The following is a 22,756-nucleotide window of genomic DNA, read 5'->3' as shown; positions in this document are numbered from 1 at the left end:
TTGTTTTAATTAATGTTGCAAAGTGCGAGTTAACTTTCTATTTTCTTATTTCTTACTTATAAAATTTTCATATTTGGAAAGAATCAAAGTAAAGGAATGTAGAGGAGAAACAAGAGAAAGTTTTATTTTGATAATTTAGCGTATCACTTACTAAGTTTCCCCCATATCTGGATGACTATTTGTGTTGGCAACAAAATCCTATGTAAATATCTTAGGGGATGTAAGAGAGAACACGCCTGGTTTTACCAGCAGGAAAGGACTGCCTACTTCTAGAAAGAACATATATCATGTTCTTATTCCCAAAAGCTCTAAAGGTAATGTGTACCATTGCCACTCAAATAGTATGTTCTTCTATAAAGGGGGTAATTTATTCTTCTATTTTTAATAGGAATAGGTCCCATAAAATGATTCCTAATATTATAAAAATTTTTTAATTAAAACAGTTTATTTAATTTTTTTTAAATTGAAGTGTGTCAATTTCTGGAGTACAACATAATATTCCAGCCATGCATATATATACATATATTTGTTTTCATATTCTTTTTAATTAAAGGTTATTACAAGATATTGAATATAGTTGCCTGTGCTATATAGAAAAAATTCGTTTTTTTAATCTATTTTTATATATAGTGGTTAACATTTGCAAATCGGAAAGTCTCAAATTTATCCCTTCCCACCCCTTTCCCCCACCAGTAACCGTAAGATTGTTTACTATGTCTGCGAGTCTGTTTCTATTTTGTAGATAAGTTCATTAGTGTCCTCTTTTTTTTTTTTAAAGATTTCACATATGAGTGATATCATGATATCACTCATATGTGGAACCTAATACTTAAAAAGAGAAAAAATAGTAAAAGAATCAAGACGAAAGTATGAAATACTCAACAGCTTCACTTTTTAATATTTTGTAGAGTTCATCTGAGTCTGAACTTCTCAAAGCAATCCCCCAGTGATGCTAGTAACACCATATATATATTAATGTTGTTACATTAATCAGAGTAGGGTGATCATTGTTCTGTTTATAGACATGGGGCCCCACATCTGGCCTCAACAGTCACAAGATATTATCAGTGACCAGGACCAGATGCTGCCTCTCAGCCACAACTGAGAAGCAGGAGACAAACTGTTCAAAGAGGAAAAACAGAACCATCATTAAAAGCAGAGGCAAAAAGAGTCAGATTGGATAGATGGCATGAGTGCTCACAAAATTCAATTAAGTAAACTCCTTTAGCTGTAAGGTACTATCTGCTGGGGTTAACAAGTATGACTAAGTCACTGTCCCTAGAGGTTGTAGATCCCTAGGAAGATGGATATGTATATGAATCATCAGGAAAAGGGTGGTGATAGGGAAGTACTCAAAATGTTGGGCCAGGGCAGAAGTAGGGGGTGAGCAGAGGAGGAGTGGTGCTAAGCATTTCTAACCAGGATCTTGCAGAAGGCCGCCCGGAAGAAATGGCGACCAAGCTGCGCGTGGTAGAGTTAGAAGAGCAGTAAAAGGACAAGGAAAACAGCACGAGCCATGACCTGGATATGGCCAAGCAGACTTTGATCAAAAAAAAAAAAAAAAAAAAAAAAAAAAGTGCTGGAGCACAGGATGGGGGTAGGGGAAGAGAGACCGGGGACTCACGAACCCTATTTGTTTTTCCATCAGGAAACTGGCCCATAAGCAATCCAACTATAAAGGGCCCTTTGTACCAGGAAGCATGGCCTAATACATAGTATACTGGTGACCCAGAAGGTGAAGCCAGGATGTTCCAGAACAACTGACTCCCTTTGTCCCTCTTCATAGTGACCTCTAAATCCTAAATCACAGGAAGAAAACAGTAAATCATAGAAACTTTTCTTCAACTTCTGAAATCTTTCCTAAGGGGAACTCTAAAAACACCTGTAGGGAATCCTCTCTCGTTACCTTGCACTTAGAAAGCTACTCAAGATCTGTTTTATCCCAAATACTCTAGAGGCCCTCACACTTTTCAGCCTCAGAACCCTTTTACACTCTTAAAAATGAATAAGAACCCTAAAGAAATTGTTCATGTAGTATCTATCAATAATTACCATGTTGGAAGTTAAAACAATTTAAAATATTTTGTTAGTTTATTTAAAGTAACAATATACCCATTATGTTAATATAGTTTTTTTCATAAAAGTATATTATATTTTAAAAAACAAAAACAGTGAGAACGACACTGTTTTACATTTTTGAAGATCTCTTTAATGTTCACTGTACTAGAAGACAATTGGATTTTCATACGTGCTCTACATTCAACCTGCTGCTATCTGTTGTTCTGGCTGAAATACAGGAAGAAAATTCAGCCTCACACATTTATACAGTTGGAAAGGGAAGAGTATTTTAAGTTTTTTTCAGATAATTATGGATAATTTTTCTTTGGTATTACAACAAAATTTGACAAGTGGTCAAAGTTTCTTAACAGTTGCAATGTGGAATTAGAAACCATGTCAGTAAATTTTTATACTATTACATTAAAATCCACTGGGCTATCTTGCACTTTGAATGTACTTTTTCTTGCATAATATGATTTTGTCACAGCAGGCATTGGTCATTTGGAAAACATTGAAGGTTCACTGAATTACACAGATCTTCCAGATGATGACACATTTGATTATACAACATCAAAAAAACATATTTGTTAATACCACTATCAATCCCAGAAGAAGAGTCTTTTAGTGTTGGTGAAAGGCATTAAGCTTATGGTGGCAAATGCAAGTTTTTAAAAATTCTAATTCAGAATTTAGAAGCTCAAGTTTTATCTTTGGCATAGATACTGTCAGTTTTCCTTGAAGTGACATGCTCATTTCTGGGACCATGTCTACCAATTATCCAAGTCTGAATAACCAGAATTTGTCTGCAGTATTTCAACTGAAAATGGTGACCCATAAAACAATATGCAGCTAGCTCAGCTTGCAACTCAAACGACCACACAAGTGCTTTTCTATGAGGCAAGTACTATTTTTTATCATGCAGCACAAGTGCTTTAAGCGTACTTTCCATTTAATCACACAGAATAGTACAATGATGTATACTCAACGATTTAGATTCACTGGAATTGATAAGGTTTTTTTTGCTTCATTAAGAACATTCACGAGTGAAACTGGTATCTATTTGTTGTTGTTATCTGTTATCTGTGGTGAAGGATATGACCACAGACAGGCATATCTCGTTTTACTGCCTTCTGCAGATATTACATTTTTTACAAAATTTTACAAATTGAAAGTTTGTGGCAACCCTGCATCGAGGAAGTCTATCAGTGCCATTTTTCTAATAGCATTTGCTTTTCTTCATGTCTCTGTGTCACATGTTGGTAATTTTTGTAACATTGCTAACTTTTTCATTATTATTAGATGTTTTATGGTGATCTGTGATCAGTGATCTCTGATGTTAACCATGATTTGCTGAAGGCTCAGAAGATGTTTAGCACTTTTCAGCAATAGAGTATTTTTAAATTAAGGTATGTGCGTACATTTTTTTTAGACATAATGCTACACACTTTATAGATTATAGTATAGTGTAAACATAACTTTTATATGCACTGGGAAATCAAAAAACTTGTGAGACTTGCTTTGTTTCGATACTTGATTCATTGCAGCAGTCTGGAACTGAAACGGCAATGTCTCTGAGGCATGTCTGGTGTTACCACCCTTTGGTCTCTGCCAAAGCTCTTACTGTGGATTCATCAGTTTTACCACCATTGCTTTTGCAACAGAACTGCAAATGTCAACACAGGGAAGAAGACAGAAAGTCTTATTGCTATTATAAAAATATAGCTTTGATATTGTAGATCTCCTGAGAGGTCTCAAGGACATCCAGGGATCTGCAGACGACACATAGGTTAAGTGACAACCTCGATTATGGTCTTACGGTCTCAACGCTAGGCCTTCCATGGACATCACCAACATGTAAACATAGATGGCAGTGCAATTTTTTTTCTACCAAATTATTCTTTAAGAAAAGTATTTTTAAAGTAACAGTGAGGCATAATCATCTAAGAATACCCTACTTAAATATAAAGAAAAACTCACGTTAGAGTAAAATTTTGAGGCATCGCTAACACCCTTGGCACAGCTGAACATCTCACTCAGTGTTCTTCATTTGCTCTCAGTTGCTGCTTAATCTACCACTGTTCTTCCAAGTCAGCTCAACAGCATGGCTTTCAGCTACTCGGAGTCTTTGTACCTCTGGTCAAAGTCCCTAAGGACGTGAAGTGAGGGTTTCGAGCACAATACTTCCTCCTGTGGTGAAGGTAGCTCTCCTGGCAAGAAGCCTTTATCTGCTGGCTTAAAATTAACTAAAGAAAGTACCCTGTTGCTCTTCCAATTTCCCAACCCTTAACGATTCAGGCTCCTCTCTTATCTTGTAGCCAAGCAGAAAGAGAAAACGTTACGAAGCAGAATGATCCAGCTACTCTGCGCAAGCCCTGCTAGTCATCAGCACAAAGGGACAATCTCCCCATCCATCTACATGACCAGTTTGTTACAGTAGCGTCCGCACACTATCCTGACCAGAACAGCTTCAAATGTGTACAGGCCATCATACTCACAGTTATACATGAAAAATAAATGATCTAGTTCCCCCGGTAACATATACAGTCTGCCCTAAGACAGAAGCCTACTTATTAAAGGAACCATGTTCCCTTTCCCCTATTCCTAAAGATTCTCCAACAAGATTTATCGCTTTTTTGGGATGTTCTTTCTGTTACTAAAACAGTGCTGGGTGCCAAAAAGAAAGAGCTAAAACAATGCTGAACTTGTGACTTACATTGAGCCCACTGTCCACTACTGGGATTCAGATAGTTGGGATAAAGACCTTGTGGTTTTTCCAGGTTATTCAGTACTCTTCGGATATTCATCACCTACAATAGAAAATCAAAAGTTACTACAAAAATCTAAGAAAACAATTTTGGTGCTATTCATATTCTCTCTTTCTTGATTACATTTTTCCACGTTAGAAAAAAAAAAAGAGCTGATATAAATGATGTAGAATTAGAACAAAGACAGCCGCCAGCAGCTTAACAAAAACAGTAACAGTAAGTGAAAATAGTCACACTGATCTACCATAAGTCAGTTACCATATAAGGAACTAGGGTTATGTCGATGGGAAAACGAAGTTATTGCCCCCTTGGAATTGCATCTAGTGGGATGAGACAGCTAAGAAACAAGCAAGTATGTCCAATGGCAAAAAGCTGTGAGGAAAGTACAAAAGGGTAACGGGACAGAGAGGGATGAGAGGTGGTGAGGCTGTGCTATGCTAGTCGGGGTGGTCTGGGGGGTGTGGTATTCGGAGAGTGAGCAGAAATTTAACGGAATGAAGGAGCAAGTCATGCAGAGCAATGGAGGCAGAGCACCTGGGCAGGAGGAGGATCAAGTACAAAAAAAGCCCCGAGAAGAGAGTGGGTTTGGCAAGACCACGGAGGCTGGAGGCGAGGAAGCAAAGGAGCGAATGTCAGAGAGCACCGAGGTAGCCAGGACCCATGTCTTGCAGGCCTCACAGACCAAAATGTGGGCTATGTTATTCTGAGCATGATGCAAAGCCATTGAAAGCTTGTATTTTTACAGGATGGCTGTGACTGAGGAGGTAAGAGAGGAAGCAGGAGTCAGATGGCTACTGCACTGTCCAGGTGAGAGATGATGGATCCCTGGGCCAGGGGAGCAGCACAGGTAACAGGATACAAAGCATTTCTTGGTGGACTGGACCTGAGGTTTACCAAAAAGAGAGGAACCAGGATGATCTCCAGATTTTTGGTTTGAGCCACTGGGGTGTCATTTCCCCAGACAGTGAAGACTAGAGTAGAAGCAGGTCTGGGGATGGAGTCCGAGGCATTTTAAGTGGGAGCTGTCTGACAGACTGCTCAGGGGAAACGCTGAACAGGTACTTGGAGACACAGTCTGGAGTTCAGGGGACAGGTTGGGACTGGAATTACAAATTAGGAGTCAGCAGTGTATAGATGTTGTGTAAAGCCATGAGACTGGATGAAATACTGTGGAGAGTAAATGTAAAAAGAAAAGGCCCAGGTCTGAGTCCTAGGGCTTTCCAATGTCTAGAGGTTGGGGTGATGAGGAGGACCCAAAGGAGGAGACGGAGAAGGAGCACCTGGGGAGGAAGGAAGCGACCAGGCGGGTACTGTGTGTCCCCAGCCAAGTGCAGAGAATGCATCATGAAAAAGGAAGTGATCAGTGTGTCAAATGCTGAGAGGATGAAGAAGATGGAGAGGTGAGAATGATCACTGGATCTGCCAGCATGGTGCTCAATGGGGTGGCTGGGAGAAAAGCCCGGCTGGGAAGCGCTCAAGGGAGTGAGAGGCAAGAAGACAAGATAAACACAGACAACTCTTCCAAGGAATTCTGCTGTGAAGCGATGCTGAGAAGTGGGGGTGAAAGCTAGGGGCAGAGCAGCAGGGTGAATACGAACTTATTCGAATATCTATGGAATTATTTCCTAAAAATTAGAAATCGATTCAGTTGCTACCTCACATTCGTAAAACACTTTGATTTAAAAAAATCTTTCACATACATGGCTCATATAGTCCACACAAATGATATGTTTTTAGATAAGGGAAACATTCAGAGAGGTAAAGTTACCTGCTTGAGGTGTAGAGAGTCAGACAGGTAAGCCAGGCCCTCCAGCACCGAGTTAGAATGGGTGCCATGAAAAGAGGGGTTTACAGTTGGGTGAAATGAAATGCTGCCAGCAACAAACTTCATAAAGGGCTGCATTAAACGCAGCGGTTCTTTTCCACATCCCATATTACTAAATCTCCCCAGGGAGGGTATCGTTTCTCACAAGTACTTTTTTTTGTAATGCAAAGTATATTGGAGAATCTCACCTTTTCAGCAAAGATGGGGTTTCCTGACAAGTAGCTCAAGTGTATAAACTCCAAATGCAGAGTTCCAAATTCTGCCAAAATGCTGCTGCCTCCCGAGGCCCAGGGCCAGTTCCTTCCAATCCCACTGAGGAAGGGAAGAGAGTGAAGGGTTACGGGTCAGACTGATTCCATTTTTTGGAGCTCTAAACAGTACAAGTCAAAGAGACAGCTTTTGAATAATGGCAACTAGCTTATCGCACACTCCATATATTTTAAAATATCCAGTGCTGTTTTCCTTGGCTACTGGTTTCAGGCTTTGACTCCTGCACCAAATTGAAAATGACTTTTGACTTAAGTCAGAAAGAAGTTGTTATGTGCTTGTCGTTGATGAACAGATATTAGAAGGTACAGGTGCCACATAGACATGTACAACCATTCCAAGTAGAATATAAAACAAAATCAGAGCCCAACACTCCCACCATGCTCCAAATCCCACATAAAGCCTTTCAACATTTTAATTAATTTCAGCTCAAGAGGTTATGGACTTTTATAGATACTCTGATTATATACAACATTTTTCTTGGCTATATTTCAAAGATTCACTAGTTACATACTCACCCCACTCTGCTTCAAACCTTCCCCGCATTTACTAGACTTCCTTTCTTATGTTTCCCTTCACACAATTTTACTTGTTTTCTAAGGCACTCATGTACCCTGTGACCTACTTAATCTATGCTCAAGGATTTCAAAAAATTATGTAATTCAAATCTCAAAGAGACATAAGCTTAAAAAATTACTGCCTTGTGGCCCATCCCAGTGAAATGCTTTTAAAAAAGAGTTAGTCCTAAACACACTCAGGCACAAAGACACAGAAAGTGGCTTTGGAGACATGGTCATACCCTTGAGTACAGTTTATTGTGGAGAGCTACTTAAAATGTCAAACATAGGTGATAATTCAAATACAGAATAAAGTCAATGATACTCCTGGTCAATAAATTCCCTTCAAGAAAGCTGAAAACCCACATCTTGGTTTTCATTCAGACTCACATTTATTGTATGCCTACTATTTGCCAGGGACTTATGTAGGGCAGTGGATTACAAGGATGCTTATAATGAATAAATCGCTCTTTACTTAAAAGACCTTCTGGCATAATGGGAGAGAAAGACCTAAGCATAAATAATTCCAATCACATATAGCAAGTGCCAAGTTAAATGTGTTAAGTGTTCTCTGAGCACCTAGAGCCAGGACATGCAAGCCAACATGGTAGGGATCACAGAAGGCTTCTTCAAGGAGAGTCCTGAGTTGATTCTTGCAGGGTAAGTAAGAAGTAGTGAAGGAAGAATGGAGAGAGGGAGAATCTGGACACGGGGAGACACACAGCAGAAGGGCTAGCCAGGAGCTGGAGGTAACTCCTGATACTGGTGAGTGGAGGGAAGGAGAAGGTAGCAGGAGAGAAGGCTGCAGGTTAAGCTGAAGCCAAACTCAGAGGCTTGTGAATTTCTCACTTTTTTCTTTCTAAGTCGGTCCTACTGACATACTGCTATTGGTGTTCCCTGTCCCCCAGGTTTTCTACCCCCTTTGTTTTTGCCTTATGTCATTCACAACTCCAGGTAAAAGCTTCTAGTTCTGTCACTGCTTCTGCTGCAGGGCTGCTGAGGACGCTGATGAAAAAGAGAACACTGATGACAACTGGTATCTGACAGTCCAGACTGCCTTCCTCTCAGTCCCTGATTCTTTTTAGAGCAGAATCTAAATTTTATTCCCAAACATAGATTTATAGTAAACCTAATCAAAAGTAAACAGGAATAAAAGACAGAGATCTGAAAACCACATATGCATTTATTTTAGAAACTGTCTTACATTTATTAACTTCTGGGAATGAGAGTCAGTTTTTATTTTCACGGTTGGCTTAGATAAAAGGACTAGCCAATCATCCAAACAGGATGAACAGCTACTTTCAAATTGTATTAACATACGGCAAACGCACATAGTAATTGGTCATTAATTTGCTGTCATGACATATTAATTTTTTTATTCCAACCATTCCATCACTGACCAAAGTCAATAAACCTATTAAGCAAAACTACAGATTCCCATGTTCTAGAGAAACTATAAAAAACAAAGCCACAATATCAGGGCAAGAGGGATGATGACTTCATCTTGGAGAAGGGAGAGGACAGCATGCCAAGGAATACAGCCCAGTTTCCAGATCTTCAGAGGCTGGTTTTTTTTTTTTTTTTTTCAGTTCAGGATATTAGAGGGTGTGGTGGCACGCTTAGATGCGAAACTTATGCAGTAGATGTACTAAATAAAATACAAATTACTTTTGTATCCAGGCATCTGTTCTCTGCTATTAATGTGGTCAGTCAGGAAAAAAAACAAACAAACTAGAGATATACAGAAAACTTTTCAATATGTTAAAAATGAAGATTTAAAAAGGATTTTACATATATATATATGTATACATATATTCATTCTCTTTTTCTTGTCTTTGCACAAATTCCTATGAGAAGAAAAACAGCACTCTATCACTATACAGGGAGCAAAACACTAAAGGCACTAGCAAAGGATATGTCATGTGAACAAAAAAGAAGCTGGGTTTAGAACACATGTATGTTTCTATGAAACGATGGCTTTGGTTACCATTCTTTGAGCCAACAGAATTAATGTATTCTGGTAAAATTATAAGATCAACAGTTCTGCTGGCTCTTAAATGTAAGTCAGGCAAGGGTTTCAGGAAATCAGGTAGGGCATCATTTTATCTAGATATTAAAGAAGGTCACCTGCCTCTTCTTAGGCAAAGCTTCAAAGACATGGAGATTGGCCTGGAGAGCACGGGGCACATGCCATGGCCATCACAGCTAAAGTACGTGTGTGTCGGGGAAAGGGCTGTCTCCTTGCACAGCAAATGTGCACTGAGTCAGAACCAAGTTTTGCTCACTTACAGGATGCTTTCTAAGACCTTTTTTTTTGTTTCTAAATTCTATGAGTCTACTGAGAAATATACATATTTATATGGTTCTAATTTTTAAAATAATATATAAGGACAGTGGGCATTTGACACCAAAATGGTGGATTTGTGATATAAGGAACTGAGTCCAGAAAGATTCTGCTCCCTTGGTCTGGGAGTCAGACCAAGGCATCCTGGGCATCCATCCCATGATACCAAAGGCTAAGCTTTCTAGACCTCTGGCTCAAAACAAATTTCACCTGAGAGAGCAGAGAATTTAAAATGTCTTTAACTTTAGTTCTGTTATTACAGCATTTAAAGGCAATCATGATGTTCTTTATCTGTTTTAAAATATCATTATTTTATAAGCACTAATAATATTTTAGAGAAATATTTTAAAGATAAGATAACAGTTTGTGTTCAGAAACTATAAGTTCCATAAGGCAGGCATGAAAGGGGAGAATATTTAAATACTGCCAATCTTGTTGTTATGACTACATTTTAAGCCAAAATGATGACTCAGCATATGGAAATGTATACACAAAAAGGCAATGAACATGATTTGGGGAGCTGCCAAGTGTTTGGTTCAAAGAATCCTGGAATAGAGCTTCAAACTTTGGTATCATTCTGATTTCATTTATTTCTGTTTCCTTTAATCTCCAGTTCTTCCATTTTAAACTGGAGTATTGTTTAATATATAAGCCTCAACTTTAAATTTAATGTAAAACTTCAGTATTCTAGAAAGGCAATAATTCTTTGAACATAAAACATCACATTAGAAAATAAATGATTATGGCAACTGCAATTAGAAACATGTCTTTTAGAAAATTGAGTTGCTATGATTCTTTTGAAAACGTGGAATACTATTTTGTTGCTTTCGCGAATGTAATTTGAATGTGGTTTATTAGCACTGGGAATATACTTCCTCATTCTACTGCACTCAAAAGCAACAAGGTCTAATTATTTACTGAACTCATAACTCTGATAAGCAATGGACGTTACAGGTTTTCCTTCTCTCTCCTGGGAATGGTTAATAGCGCCAGAGAAGGAAAGTACAGTGCTAATGACGCTATTCTACCCACGTCTGAATCCCATGGGAGAGCTGCTTACTCTTTTGCTAGAGCTTATAATGAATCACGTAGCTGGAGGGCTGTTCTGGACTGATGGTATATCCCCTCAAAATAATCTGAAATCTAGGTACCTAAAGTTATATGTCATAGTTACTTCCCAGATACAATTTGGAACATTAACAAATAAAGAATTTATAGAACAACTGAAACAACTCTAAAAAATTGCCAGGTGAATATATAAACAAAACATTAAATAGTTCTAAAGTCTTGATAAGCTGTAGACTTTCAATTTACTCTTTCTTGCTGCTTGTTCTTCCATGCAAAATGGGAAATGGGCCAATAAAGAAATTTCTTGAGGATTCTTGCCTGAGTAATTTCTGATTAGCTGATCAGTAAACAAACTCCCTTCAAGTTCAAAGTCCAGAATACAGGTTATTCCTTAGGGCTATGGAGTTAACAAATTTTGGAAGAAAAAAATTCCTCACATTCCATACATCATGGTAAAGCTCTACTTATATTCACAAATGAAGGGGCACACAGGGATACTTAATTCAAAAGAGCAGATAATCCAAAAATAATTCTTTTTGGATTTTAGCACAAATTAGGAAAAACATAATTGGAAAGTTCACGATGATTGCTTCCTTTAACTGTACTCTAAAGCTAGTTGATTTTGAGGTTAAACAATTTCAGCTTCACTTATTTCAAATGCTTCCTTCCTGAAGAGGTTTGCACAGTGCTGATCTTTCATGTTTGTAATCTAAGACCTCATTAAGACTTGGACTAACAATTCCAAGGACTGGCATTCTATGACTGATCAAGATTCTACAGGGAGGTCATGCACTGAAATTTAGACTGGGGAGAACTACTCCCCTGAGAGCTATCTCACTGGGTAAAGCTGGCTAATAAAGGGCATTTGACTGAATTAATTCGTAATCCAATAGTTACTGCTTCTGAACAGCAATATGTGGATTATATCTCCAAAGAATTTTCACATTTAAATTTTTTAACCAAGGGCCCAAATATTGTTTCAAAATTATCCATATCTTGCTTCATTTTGTGGGTATTTACACAGAATTGAAATTGAATATTTATTATTTTAGTTTATTCTCATATTCATTACTGCTGTCCTTGTATTTGGCTTTCTTGAATTGGGGGAGAGGCTGGGGGGGATGCTACAAAGACTGAGGTGATGAGAAATACTCTTTAATTCCATAACTAACTTGCTCCTGGAGTCCAAAGATGCTAAAATTCTGTTTTACAGCTACCCTTTGAGTATGAGTAGCTCCTTGCTAACCACTTTTAACAGACTGAGAATAAGCTGAATGTAGTTTTCTGCCTAGTAACTGGGCAAACTGGGATATCATATCATTAGGTTGGGGAACACCACCAGAAGGCAGTACTAATGAGAAAGTATTTCAGTGCATTCAGGACGTGTGGGCATGCATACACATTTACTTTATCATACTTAAAAAATTATATTCTACCTGTTGTTTTAAATATACATTTCTTACTGACATTTCCCATGCAAATCATGTTTGTCATCATTGTTGTTGAGTGTTGAGTGCATAGTATTTGACTGAATGTATATATTCTAATTTATTTAAACATACTCCTATTGATGGACACCAAAGCTAATTTATTTTCCATTTTTAATTTTTTACCATTAAAATAATTTAGTGGTATGTCTACTAAATCAAAGCTAACTTATTTTTACATAAAAATGTCTACATCATTTCAGGTTGGAAGATGTTAGTTGAATTGTCTAAACTGATAATGAGGATGGATTTGGGAATGTGTATTGAAGTTATAAATGTCCAGAAAGAGAAATGAGTTATTTCTCTTTACAAAGTAGGCCTATTATATCCCAGCACATTTGGTAGCCTCTAGAACTCTTGGGATCTCTCAAGTTCATTTGCTGTAAATCATCACATTAAGTCCTTTAAAATTGGAAAGGGGGAAGTTACAGCAAGGATTTATATCCAGACACTTTTAATAAACTTCAGGATGAAACAGAATAGTATATTCCGTATCTTCAGAAATGGTAATTCACTAATACTGGTTTGCCAGACATTCCCTTCCTTTGATTTTAGATACAACTGCTCCACTACTGTAAGAGTTTAACACACAGCATTATTTCAAGACATTACTAAGATCCAAGACTACAGTCAAATTTGGCTGTTTATTCATCTCTTTGCCTTTCATTCTATGGATCTATGGATTGATCACCTATGGGTCAAGCTAACGATCACCTATGGATCAAGCTAACTGAAATCAGTACAGACCCCAGGCTTTTAATTCTCCAAATGCTATACTCTAGTTTATTTTCATAACCAGCATGGCCAGGATTGTTCCCTTCTACTAGATTCTAAGATCCCCAGGGACATAGATTCTGCTTTATGCACCTGTGTAATCCCAAAGTCTAGGGCACCGCCAAGAAAGAAAAGTGCTCAACACATGCTTCCTTAAATACAATTAAAAAAAAAAAAAAAAAAGGAAAGGGTTGTGTTATTGGTGCCTACCCCTAACTTATATCTAAATAATATAATCCTACATTAGTGTCACCACATGCACACCCTCAAAGTCAATCTGAGAAAAACATTCTCACTGGGCTGATCACATAGTTTACTATCACAAACTTAAAGTGGTCTGAGGTTGTGATTTCTAAGAGTTGAGATGTGGTGAAATGAGGAAAATAAGGACAGGATGGTAAATTTTTATGAAGGCTAAAATGTACTCTATTTAAATGATTGCCTTTATCCTGAATTTACACCTTCCCTATTTTTTGTGATGTTAAGCTTATCTTTTTAAATGAAATAGTGACAGTAGGTAGTTTTTGTTTTGAGGGTTTTTAGGAGGAGGGGTATCCTTTTTTGATCAAATAGAAACACTGGCAACCTAGGGACAGTGTTTCACTAACTGGGGAAATTCTACTCTGTCCATGAATGTGAAAAGTCTGGCACCAGTGACCTTAAGATACAGTTGAAGCTATGGAGAATCACTATTGGAAAGAACAGGTCACTATCAATTATGCCAAAACTAATGTTAGTTTTTGGCAGAAATTCTGAGGTATAAAAGGATAATATTAAATGATTTTGTTCAACAGTTTAAAAAAATAAGCACTTTGGGGGAACATCTTGCCAAACTCAGCAAGTAAGACTGAGCCAATCAGTCAACCATAATTTACTGAGTGCTTCCTAAGTGCCAGGCGCTGTGCAAAGCAAACATCAAACGCTATAAAATGCATGCTGAGGTTTTTAATGGTCAAGATGGCCTGCTCTGAAATGTGGAGATTTGGGGTATCAGTTGCAACTCAACACAATTTTTGTGCAGTCACTTGAGTATAGGTAAAACAATTCTTAGAGAACCATTTCTGTTCTTCCTAGGGCCATTCCTCTGAGGTCTTTAGTGAAAAACTCAAGTGAGTCTAATTCAATTTTTATAAAAGAAAATGAATTTCATCTCACCTGAATATAAAGCACTCTCCCTCTATCTCATTACCAAGTTCAGTAGATCCTGACTGTAGGGAGGTTTTTTCCAGGTATTAAACTACTTGGGAGTAACTGGGAAAGATTCATTCTCTAATGCTTAATAAATTAGCTATTACTATAATTCACGGTGGGTAACAAATTGTTTTTAAGGCAAGATCAGTAAAATAAATGCAAAATTATGGAACCTGTAGGGGGAAAATATAGCTTAATGCTACAAATGCTATTCAAATTTCTAATGATAAATAAGCAAGAAAGTTCAAGAAAACAGATGATATCTGGGTAATCACAGCTAATAATTAGTGTGTTCTTTTAAGCTGTATTATGCAAATTCAAATATTTCTCTTACTATCTAATGGAAATCTAAGCAACCAAAAGAAACTACCACAGTTAATTAAACCACCTTATAATTTAAAATGGTAACTTTCCTTAGTTTTGAATTTTTATATAATAGGCATTACACAAACAAAAATGTGTGCATAGCTTGTGGGAAGAACAAACAGATTCAGGGAATACTTGGAACAGATGCTGGAGAATAAAGCTACCAAGCTATTGCATTCTCATTTCCCTGCCTTCTGCCTACAACGTATGGTTCAGAGGCTGTGGGAAGCTGTGTTATAAAACAGTGTGGCAACTAAGGTTTTAAAAACATAAAGATTAGCAAAAATCATGACAAAAGAATAAAGAGGACAATGGAAAATAAAGAATAAAGAGGAAAAATAAATCATTGAGGAAAACTCAACAATAAAGACAGGTGTCCTCAACAGAATATGAACTATTATGATGAAATCAGCATCTGTTCTGTTTTGGCTGTCAGTGACATCCTTATATAAAACAGTCAGTGCTAAAGGATCATCTGCGTATAATTAGCTATATGCTGCCTTGTGACGTCTTCTCTGTTATTTAACTTTCTACATGCTTAAATTCATCCCCGTAACTGGAGAATAAGATCTAAAGGTGGAGATAGAATTCTGTTTCTTTCTGCAGAAAGATATTCATATAGTAGGTGCCATAACTAGACGATTGGAACATTTGTATATTTCAGCAACAAATCCATTTCTAACAATTCTGTAATTCATTTTTTTTCCTATAAAATTCAGGAAGTAGTCTAAGCAAGGGTTTTAACTTATAGTTAAAATATTTTACATTTATTGACACTTTTAATTTATGTTTACCTTTAACTTACATGTTTAGATACTTTTAGTAATTAAGATTCTTTATATCACATGGAAAAATACTGAAAAATGTAACTAAACTCCAAGCAACTTTCACAAAGTAAGAATAATCAAAACAAATAGTTTACAACGTCTAAACTTCTGGTAGACTCCTAATGCTAATCTGTCCATTCAAAAAATGTTTCAAAATACTAAGTAAATGGTTGGTGGAACTTTGATAGTAAAACTACCTATTTCCTAATAGAATATTTAAAATTTGAGTGTCGACAAACATAACGAACTTTAAAAACTTTTTATTGAATGTGTGTTAGCTCTGTAAAATGCAGAAGTGAATAGTCAGTACAGTATTTTGAGACCATACAATCATTCTTATCTTACCTTTAAGGAAATACTCAGATAAGTGAGTGCTAACACAAAAAATGTAGTTTTGGGGAAATTTAATTTGTTAGGAAGCATTATAAAATGCTATGATGAAAACATCAAAGCAGTATTTTGAAATTAGAAATGGTAACCACTCTCATTTTACCTGTAAGAAAAAGGAAGAGAAAAAATTCCTTCTTTATCTTTTGCTAATGGAGTTTGGATTTTATACTGCATTTAAGATACAGTACAAACTGTTGGCTCAGAGAATTTCATGTAATAATTAGGCCTCAAACACTGCTGTTCTTAACCCACTAAGGATAGAGTTTGGTAATATTATGGGAACAATTTCTGAGAGATACAGGAATCTGGAATGAAAGGGGAGAGGGTAAACTTAGGACAAACTATACTAGAATAAGTAAGACCAGACTTTTCAGACAGATCTGGTCTGAAATGAGCTGTTGTGAAATAAAACAATGAACTAGCAGGAGGATTCCAGGGTTTTAAGGATTGGGGCTACTCTTGCTACAAAATAAATCTTACAGCTTTGATGAGTGCCTTCTTGTTCCATGAATGTCAGTTTAAGAACAATAAAAATGTTTCTGGACCACCTTCCTCCCCCAGTTCAAAATGAAAACTTTCTCTTGGGTCATGGGGAAAATGCACTTTCTTGGAATTTAAGATTACCTACTTCTGTTAATTGTAGGATGCCAATGTGAAAAATGGCACAATTATCATTTAATGCTAAGCACTAAGAAGCAAATAAAACAGGATGAAGTGGCAGAGTCTGATGGGGAGCTTCTTTAGATGGGTTTGTTGGGAAGAAGGCCATGTGGAAAAGGAGATTTTCAAGCTGAGACCAGCAATATAAAAATGAATCTTTCAGTGAGGACCTGGGAACGGTTTCTGCAAGTGCCCTAAGGTAGCCATGACTCTGCAAAGTGTGCAAACAGAGGCTGGTTGTGTGGCTGAAGGACAATCTGTCGGGGACTGTAGTGACAGGGACACTGAGAGCTGATAAAAAAGGGCAGATCCCCAAGGACCCACAGGCCAGAGCAAGCATCTGATTTACTCTAAGTGCAATGGGAACTCACTCTAGGGTATTAAATAGGAAGTGATGTAATCTGATTTGTGTTATTGAAGTTCACTCTGGAAACTGTGGGAAGAATGGACTATAGGAGAGCAAGACGGGAAGTAAGCAAGCAAACAGGCATGCAGGCAAGAGGCAGATGGTGGCCTGGACTAGGTGCTAATAGTGGAGGGGGACAGATGCGGACAGATTCAGGCTACGTCTGGAGGAAAGAGCTGCCAGGAAGAACCGGATTTGGGGCTGAGGGAAGACTGGAATCACGGATGATTTCTAGTTTTTTGGCTTTAGCAGCTAGGTGGATACTGATGCCACTTATGAAGATGCAAAAGACTGAAGTAGGAACAGGCATGATTAAAAAAATTTGAGTTCTGTCTTTTGAATTTTGCTATAATAACCATCATTTATAATCATGAGGAAAAAGCCAAAGTTGATCACTTTAATTTTCCTTTTTCAATTTTTTTATAAAGATCAGTGTATTTAATTTGAGGAAATTTTCTTTTGCAATGCCTTTTCTGAAATTATTTTAAAATTACGAAAATAACACACATATGGAAAAAAATTAAAAACATATAAAAGAATATATAACAACAACAAAAAAAGAATATGTAATGGAAATGAATCTGCTTCATATTCTAGATCCTACCATTATTTCTCAGAGTAAACACCATCAATAATTAACTGAAATCTCTTCCAAAATTTCTAGTGCATGCACTAGAAAAATTTTTATAAATACAAATGAAAATATACTATACGTATTACTATACACTGTCTTTCATGAAAGAGTTAAGTATCTTGGTGCTGTACCTCATTATAGCTGCATAGTATTCCAGTGTATGGGTGTACAGTGACTTATTCAGTCATTTTTCTTTGGTCTCCAGTTTTGCTATTATAAACAATGTTGCACATTCATGAGTAGGTCTCTAGGATAAAATCCTACAAGTGGAATTTCCAGGTGATAAAGCATGTATTTCAAATTTAATAAACACCATCAAATTACCTTCCGAGTTTGTCCCAATATACACCCCCTCTAAATGTGTATGAGAATACTACAGCTGCTAACTCTGAGCATCTATCAAATTTTTAAAACTTGGTGAATTTGCTAGGTTAAAAATAACATCTTAATGCTATTTTAATTTGCATTTCTTATGAGCTTCTGATGTTTAATGGCCAATGTGCATCTTTTGCTGAGACATACATGTTTATGAAGTTGTCTCATTTATGTGGTGTTACTGCCTTTCCCACTTGTTACCTTTTATAAACTAAAAAAATTTAAAAGTAATGTATATACATTCTTGTAAATGAAACAATGTAAAGATGAATTGAGAAACAGCTAATATTGTACCCGTACCCCCTTGTAATGTCTCCCACCTGTCAATCCTAGTTAACCAATGTCATCCACCCACATGCATACATGCATACAGAGACATATATCTATGTAGATATATATCTTGAGGATTTGTTCTTTTTAATAAAAGGGATTACTTGTATCTATTACTTTGTAAGGCACCTGTCTCAATTAGCAGCTTATCATAGACACTTCTTAGGATGCTCATTTTTAACAGCTGCACAATAATATTCCATAAAATGGATAATCACATTTCATTAAGCCAATCCTCTACTGATAAACAGGTAGATCTATTCTAATTTTTAAATACTACAGTCATGCCATATTAATCACCCATACTCATATTAATGCTTTTAGAAAGAGTTTTTTATACATTAGGAATACCTGCCTTTTATCCATCAAGTGTTTGCCAATTTTTTTTTCCAAGTTGCTGTTTGTCTTTTGCTTTTACCCTCAGCTCTTTTTTTTTTTTTTTTTTGGCTCTACTAATTTTTGTTTGGTAAAAATTTCCAATTTATACCTCTATATATGTTCTGGGTTCTGTGCCCTATATAGAAAGCCTTTTTTCCTCACCCAAGATTATGTTTTAAAAATCCTGAAAATGTGGGCAATGACTTTTTTTTCAAGTTAGATTCAATAGTGAAAATCATAGTATTATTGTATATAAACAAAATTTATATTGTTAACTATAAGTGTTTTGTTTCTCAAGTCATTTGACATCTTTTAAAAAATTGTATTCAGCTCACCTGTTCAATAGCTTAGTTAATTATAGCTGTTGAATATTTAAGTATTCTAAAGTTAATTTCTCTCAGTATTTCTTTTTAATCTTTACTGATTTCTTCCCCATAGAGATTTAGCAATTTCATCAATATTTCCTCATTAATAGAAAAGAAAAAAGTTGCATTTAAACAATAATGGAGAACATTTTATCCAGAAAGACAACAGAGAGGCTATAAGTAAATCAGAGAATGGGCTACATAATCTTTAAACATTATTTGTGCATTTAGAGAATTTTTAACTGTGACCTTGGGCAAGTCCCTTAAACTCTCTAAGGCAGCTGTTTCCTGATCTTTAAAACAAAGTAACACTTGTGCAACCCACCGTCTTAGATTTTAATGGGATCAAACAGGACAAACACGTGAAAGCATTTTGAAAATATAGTTTATCCCAGAAAATTATTCTTATCTTTTGCATTAAGCAAATGACATTTAGCTAACCAAAAGAAATCTGCTTTTGGGTTTTTCTCTCCAATTTTAGAGATATCTACTCAATAAAAATAAATTAACCAAATGTTTATTTGGAAATAGATATTACAACACAAGTAATAAGGAAACAAAGTAAGGCATTCCCAAGATTTAAAAATATAACAAATTGCTACTGTTAACAGTCAACTTTCTTAAAGCAGTTTAATTGCTGTACAGCTACCATATATGTAGCACTTTAAGAAAGCTCTTTTATTTCTTGCAAGTCCTCTGGAAAAAAGGTAATTCAAAATTATTTCTAGAAGTAAGAGAGCTGCATAGACCAATGACATATTACAAACACTATTGTTTCTTGAATTGCTTTTCAAAGATAAATTTTTTGCATATATGAACAAATACGAACAAATATCCATTACTTTTTACATAAATAGTAGCAGACTAAACACTGTTAAGACTATATTCTTGTTTCATGTTTGGAATATTCACAGACCCATTTTTAAAAATTGAAAAAAAAATTTAATGAAAAAATTTCATTAAAAATAAAGTTTTGATATATATGTATTTATATGCATGCCTGGGACATTGGGCTGTACACCAGAAATTGACACATTGTAACTGTACTTCAATAAAAATAAAATAAAATAAAATAAAATATTAAAAAGTCTTCAAACTTTTAAAAAACTTTATTTTTAATGAAAAATTTCAAATACATAGAGAAGGTAAAGCAAAAGTTTTAATAAACACCCAGATTTACCCATATACCCACCACCTAGATTTAGTAACTATTAATATTTATATTGCCATATTTGCTTCACCTGTCTATCTATATGTAAGCATATTAGTATTCTTTTGGGGAATTGTTTTTAATGAAATTATAGACATCAAGTCACAAAATATTTCAGTATTCATCAAAAAGTAGGGACATTTTCCTGTATGATCACAATATCATATGGCATCAAAGAACATTAATAATTTCTTCAAATCCTCTAATGCCTAGTCCTTATTCAATTTCATCAATTAATTGACCCCAAAATGTAAAGAATTGTTATTTTTTACAGAATTTTACAAAATTGTTATTTTTTATCTTTTTGGCTGCAGTATTATTAACATAAGAGGTATATTATCTAATATCAAAAGTTTATAGTGTTTATTTTTCATTTTGGTGGTTGTTGTCATTTTATTTTTATTAGCACCTTTCATCTCTATGAAAAAATATTGACTAAACTTCTCTTTGACATTAGCGTAGGAAATTTTCCTCACCATGGGTAGCCTTCCACAGTTTGACATGCACAAAATTGCCTCAAAAATGTTATTTATATAATTATAGCTAACATCCTGAGCAGAGGTAGGAAGTGGAGAGGAGAAAGTCCAGCCCCCTCTTGTGGCAGGGTCTTCCTTCTCTCAGTTCCACAAACTCTACTCATTGACCCTGCCAGGACTCTACCTAGTATTCTCATTTTATTATTCAAAAGGAAGGGAACTTAGTGGTGGTGATGGTTGCACAACTCTGTAAATATACTAAAAACCTTTGAATTGTACATGCTAAATGGGTGAATTGTATGGTACGTGAATTATATCTCAATAAAGCAGTTTTGAAAAGAGAAGAGAGGGAATACATATAAAATTTCATCCTAAAAAATCCTGTGAACAGAATTAGTTCCCTAAAGTGGAATTTAAAATTTTTCTATGTATTTGTACTACTGAAAAAAGTGCCTAATAATTAAACTAAAGTACTAAAATTCCTCTATTATTTTGATTATGTAACCGTATTACAACTGTGACTACTGTATACATAAGCATTATATGTGGAAACAGTTTATAAAAAAAGAGAAATCAGAAATGACTTTTTGCTTTATAATAACCAACCAAATAATTTTTTAAGCTAAAAAAAAATCATAATAAATTTAAAGTTATGTGACTTGAGAGGAAGGAAATAATCTTAATTTCATAGTTAACACTGACAACTGGTACAACCATTCTGCAGGGATATTTGGTAAAATGTATCCAAAGTATGAATAATATTCACAGTCACTAATTTAATAATTCTATTTTCAGAAATGTACCCTAAAGAAGTAATTTTAATTTTATTCATAAGTATAAACATGTATATTCCCAAGTATAAATAAATAACTTACATATTAGGGTATTATTTATATACTGTAAGACTGAATAGAGCTTAACTATCTAACAAGAGAAAGTTTTAAACTGATGGCCCATTTAGAAGATCTTATAGCATGCAGCCATGTTGTAAGAAAATATACAATATGTAGTTTTCTTCCTAATACTTTTTTAAAAAGGAAGGGACTTCTGAGTTCTAGTAATGGTGAAGGGAATTGGTTGGCAAATCCTCCAGGAAATAACAATTATAAAATCAGATATAATCTATCTATCTATCTATAAATCTATCTATCTATCTATCAATCATTTAAAGGCACTAGAAAGTGATCAGTATTAGGCTTAAACTAAAAAAAAAAAGTATTAACCACAGAAAGACAGCCACTGCAATGAGTTGGAATTCAAGTTAGTGACTTCTTTCCCCTGATTTCACAAAAATTCAGTCTTACTATAGACAGAGTTAAAGGTTGGCAAGGCAGCTGAAAATCTGGTGGTGGGGGGGGAAAGGGGAGAGGATAGTCCTAGAAATGAGTGAGCCATAGAAGGAGTGGGACTAAAAAATCTCAGGCTAATCTCTGCCTGAATCTTTGGAGGGCCACTAAAGAAGATACCGTTAGGTCACCAGGAAAACAGTTGACCGAAAGAAGGGGAACATATTTACCTCTGAAAGGCAGAACTGCACTAAATGAGATTTGTGAGTTTGCTGCTTTGTCTGACTCAAGTTACTCCTGAATCCATATGCTTAACCCAGGAGGCAGAAAGCGAAAGCCTTACTGATTTCAAGTGTCAGAGGACAGAGCTTGTTGATGGCCTACCACAAACTTTGCCCCAAACCTTGACTGTATTAACATGCATTGCACAGGTACAAGAAAGTTCCCCGGGAGGCCAGATTAAAGACAACAAAAGCTGGAAACTAAAAGAACTGAGCAGAAATCTCAGTGGTTGCACATTGCAGGGGAGAAAGAGTTAATGGCTTGAGTCTAAAAGAGCTAGCTGCATACTAAACAACAAAATAATTCTCAGAAGAAGATAAAACAATCAAAGGTTGTTAAACATATCCACAATATCTAGTTTTTAACCAAAAATTACTAGATATGCAAAGAAACAGGAAAACATGACCCATGCTCAGGAAGAAGGAGAGTTAAACA

The 22,756-nt window shown here is 35.8% G+C and overlaps 1 protein-coding gene across 2 annotated transcripts in view; it reads right to left on the bottom strand.

Moving 5' to 3' along the window:
• The window catches only part of MAN1A1 (mannosidase alpha class 1A member 1), a 151,483-nt gene that overhangs the window by 21,824 nt on the left and 106,903 nt on the right, over positions 1-22,756 (bottom strand). For both annotated transcript variants that reach the window (XM_074368421.1, XM_074368422.1), the window contains exons 7-8: positions 6,837-6,960; positions 4,772-4,865 (exon numbers count right to left, since the gene is read on the bottom strand). In XM_074368421.1, the coding sequence (XP_074224522.1) occupies positions 4,772-4,865; positions 6,837-6,960 (218 nt within the window). The remainder of the gene's footprint in view (positions 1-4,771; positions 4,866-6,836; positions 6,961-22,756) is intronic.

The sequence above is a fragment of the Camelus bactrianus genome, chromosome 8, assembly GCF_048773025.1.
Source record: "Camelus bactrianus isolate YW-2024 breed Bactrian camel chromosome 8, ASM4877302v1, whole genome shotgun sequence".
Taxonomy (NCBI): Eukaryota; Metazoa; Chordata; class Mammalia; order Artiodactyla; family Camelidae; genus Camelus; species Camelus bactrianus.
This window is presented reverse-complemented; position numbering and strand designations above follow the sequence as displayed.